General features: G+C 34.0%; 1 protein-coding gene across 1 annotated transcript in view; it reads right to left on the bottom strand.

The window, feature by feature from the left end:
* The window catches only part of LOC133647060 (membrane-associated guanylate kinase, WW and PDZ domain-containing protein 2-like), a 233263-nt gene that overhangs the window by 46103 nt on the left and 182456 nt on the right, over positions 1-4704 (bottom strand). Inside the window, exons 10-11 of the mRNA XM_062043117.1 lie at positions 2426-2937; positions 121-292 (exon numbers count right to left, since the gene is read on the bottom strand). Coding sequence (XP_061899101.1) covers positions 121-292; positions 2426-2937 — 684 coding nt within the window. The remainder of the gene's footprint in view (positions 1-120; positions 293-2425; positions 2938-4704) is intronic.

The following is a 4704-nucleotide window of genomic DNA, read 5'->3' as shown; positions in this document are numbered from 1 at the left end:
GTCTAAAAAGGGCTGAAAACCGAAGAACAGTCCCACCTGACCCTGGTGAAGACCGTCCTCTCACCTTTGACCTTTGTGTGTGTGAACAAGCAGTGGAAGCAACAAGATGAAAAGTCTGACCTGCCGCTGCTCTCTGGATGAGCAGAGTGGCCTCGGCCCCGACCGGACATTCCTTCAACATCTCCACCACACGTCCGTGTCCCGCCGCCGCCACCGGCTGCTGGTTGACCTCCAGGATGAGGTCGCCCTCGATCAGACCCGACGCCGCCCCCTGCGAGCCCGCGTCCAGCACCTGCGAGCACACGTCTGCGCTTAGCTTGTGACTCCGCCTCCTCTGGTCACATGATGAACTGTTGGTGTTCACGATACTAAATACTGTTGTTTTTTATTTATAATTCATTCTGAGAGCTTTTCTTCAAATTCTCATAGAATAAAAACCAAACAAATGAATATACGTCTTCCTCTTGTGTGTGACTGAAGGTAAACAACTCAAGTCCAAGTAGCAATGATTGACACACACACACACACACACACACACACACACACACACACACACACACACACACACACACACACACACACACACACACACACACACTAGGTCTGGTGAAGTTTGTCTTCGGCATTTGACCCATCACCCTTGATCAACCCCCTGGCAGGTGAGGGGAGCAGTGAGCAGCAGCGGTGGCCGCGCCCAGTTTATCTAATTTTAGGTTCTGCTTTTTAGTTAGTCATTTAATTTAAATATTTAATGGTACAACTATTTATTTGATTTTAGTCACAAACATGTGTGTATATATCTATATACATACATACATACTGTACATACATACATACATACATACATACGTATATATAAATGTATGATATACATACATACATATATATAAATACATATATATACACATATATCAATACATATATACATACATACATACACATATGTACATATATACACATATATTCATATATATAAATGTATATATACATACATACATACATACATACATACACATATACATACATACACATATATATATATACACACACACATATGTATGTATATACATACATATATACATAGTGACTATATATGTATACAGTAAAACTATCTAACATGTGTGTATATATATCTATATACATACATATATATAAATGTATGTATACATATGTATATATATACATATATACACATATACATATGCATATGTATATATAAATACATATATAAACATACATATATACGTACATATATATAAATACATATATACACATATGTACATATATGAATACATATATATAAATACATATATACATACATATATACACATATGTAAATATATACACATTTATATCCATATATATAAATGTATGTATACATATATACACACATATACATACACATACATACCTGTATATAAATGTATGTATACACATACATATCTATAAATGCATAAATACATATGTATATATATACATACATATAAATGTATGTACATATATACATACATACATATGTATATATATACATACATATATATATATGTGTATACAGTATATGTATGTATGTATATATATACATATGTATGTATATATGTATGTGTATATATACATGTGTATATATACACATACATATGTATATGTATACAGTATATGTATGTATGTATATATATACATATGTATGTGTATATATACACACGTGTATATATGTACATACATATGTATATATATACATACATATATATGTATGTGTAAACAGTATATGTATGTATGTATATATATACATACGTATGTATATATGTATGTGTATATATACATGTGTATATATACACATACATATGTATATGTATGTATGTATATATATACATATGTAAGTGTATATATACACACGTGTATATATACACATACATATATATATATATACGTACATATATACATACACATACCGTATATACACACACACACACACACACACACACACACACACACACACACACACACACACACACACACACACACACACACACACACACACACACACACACACACACACACACACACACACACTGGCAAGAATGAAGGTTTTAGAATGGCCTTCCCAAAGTCCTGACTTAAATGTGTGGACAATGCTGAAGAAACAAGTCCATGTCAGAAAAGCAACACTTTTAGCTGAACTGCACCAATTTTGTGGTCAAAAATTCCAGCAGAAGCTTGTGGATGGCTACCAAAAGCGCCTTATTGCAGGTAAACTTGCCAAGGGACATGTAAGCAAATATTAACATTGCTGTATGTATACTTTTGACCCAGCACATTTTCAGTAGAGCCATAATAAATTCATAAAAGAAGCAAACTTCATGAATGTTTGTTGTGACCACGACTGTACTTAATGTGTACATGACAAGTTAGAGGGTAACTCTCGCCATACCTGTTTGACCCGCTGCCCCGTGGGACTGTCGGCGATGGTGAAGCCGAAGCCCTCCGCTCCTTTCACCATGGTGACGGTCAGCAGCTCCGCCGCCGCCCCGCCCGCCGGCCCCGAGGACGCCATGGACACGTTGTCGTCGTGTGGCGTGAGCGCGGAGGAGGAGCCGGGCGTGGTGGGCGGCAGGGACGAGCCGTCCAGGTGCGTGTCGCCCGGGTGGGAGACCCCGGCCTGGGCCAGGGCCTGAGCCGGCAGCTGGGAGCTGAGGGACAGATACTCCAGGTAGGGGTCGTAGCTGCCGCGGCCGTTCACCACCAGGGGGCGGTGCTCCATCCCGATGGGCGTCATGGAGGCGCTGGCGGCGTTGGGGTCCTCCGGGTCAAAGGGCAGGGGGTAACCTCGGCACAGCACCAGGGTCACGCTCTGACCGATGGGCACCGACTGGAAGAGCTTGACCACGTCGGCGTGGGTGGTGCCCAGCACGCAGATGTCGTTCACGTACACGATGACGTCGCCTGCGGACCCAAGATGATGTCACTTTGGTGATGCAATCACATTTTATACTTAATACAAACCTTTTAAACTTGAATAATGTTCAAGTAGCGTACTTTCAAAACGGTCTTTTTGTCCAAATAAATCAATTTTATATTTAATACAAACCTGCAAACCTTTTAAACTTGAATAATATGCTATTAGCATATTTTCCAATCTGTCTTTTTGTCATAATAAATAATATTTTATATTTAATACAAACCTCAACAATCGCACACATTTTAAAACTTTAATAATATGCTATTAGCATACGTTCAATACTGTCTTTTTGTCAAAATAAATCATATTTTATATTTAATACAAACCTGCACACCTTTTAAACTTGAATAATATTCTATTAGCATACTTTCCAAACGGTCTTTTTGTCATAATATATAATATTTTATATTTAATACAAACCTCAACAATCGCACACATTTTAAAACTTTAATAATATGCTATTAGCATACGTTCAAAACGGTATTTTTGTCGAAATAAATAATATTTTGTATTTAATACAAACCTGCACACCTTTTAAACTTGAATAATATTCTAGTCGCATACTTTTCAAACTGTCTTTTTGTCCAAATAAATCACATTTTATATTTAATACAAACCTCAACAATCGCACACATTTTAAAACTTTAATAATATGCTATTAGCATACGTTCAATACTGTCTTTTTGTCAAAATAAATCATATTTTATATTTAATACAAACCTGCACACCTTTTAAACTTCAATAATATTCTATTAGCATACTTTCCAAACGGTCTTTTTGTCATAATATATAATATTTTATATTTAATACAAACCTCAACAATCGCACACATTTTAAAACTTTAATAATATGCTATTAGCATACGTTCCAAACGGTCTTTTTGTCAAAATAAATAATATTTTATATTTAATACAAACCTGTACACCTTTTAAACTTGAATAATATTCTATTAGCATACTTTCCAAACTGTCTTTTGGTCAAAATAAATAATATTTTATATTTAATACAAACCTGCACACATTTTAAAACTTTAATAATATTCTAGTCGCATACTTTCCAAACGGTCTTTTTGTCATAATATATATAATTTTGTGTATTATATACAAACCTAAAAAACGGCATACATTTTTTAAAACTTGAATAATATCCAATTAGCATACTTTTCAAACTGTCTTTTGGTCCAAATAAATCACATTCTATATTTAATACAAACCTCAACAATCGCACACATTTTAAAACTTGAATAATATGCTATTAGCATACATTCAAAACTGTCTTTTTGTCAAAATAAATAATATTTTATATTTAATACAAACCTGCACACCTTTTAAACTTGAATAATATTCTATTAGCATACATTCCAAACTGTCTTTTGGTCAAAATAAATAATATTTTATATTTAATACAAACCTGCACACATTTTAAAACTTTAATAATATTCTAGTCGCATACGTTCCAAACGGTCTTTTTGTCATAATATATAATATTTTGTATTTAATACAGACCTAAAAAATGGCATACATTTTTTAAAACTTTAATAACATGCTATTAGCATACGTTCAAAACGGTCTTTTTGTCAAAATAAATGATATTTTATATTTAATACAAACCTGCACACCTTTTAAACTTTAATAATATTCTATTAGCATACTTTTCAAACTGTCTTTTTGTCAAAATAAATCATATTTTATATTTAATACAAACCTCAACAATCGCACACCTTTTAAACTTGAATAATATTCTATTAGCAT

This window comes from Entelurus aequoreus, linkage group LG03 (genome assembly GCF_033978785.1).
Source record: "Entelurus aequoreus isolate RoL-2023_Sb linkage group LG03, RoL_Eaeq_v1.1, whole genome shotgun sequence".
NCBI lineage: Eukaryota > Metazoa > Chordata > Actinopteri > Syngnathiformes > Syngnathidae > Entelurus > Entelurus aequoreus.
Note: the sequence above shows the minus strand (reverse complement) of the source record. Positions and strands in the feature narration are given on the sequence as shown.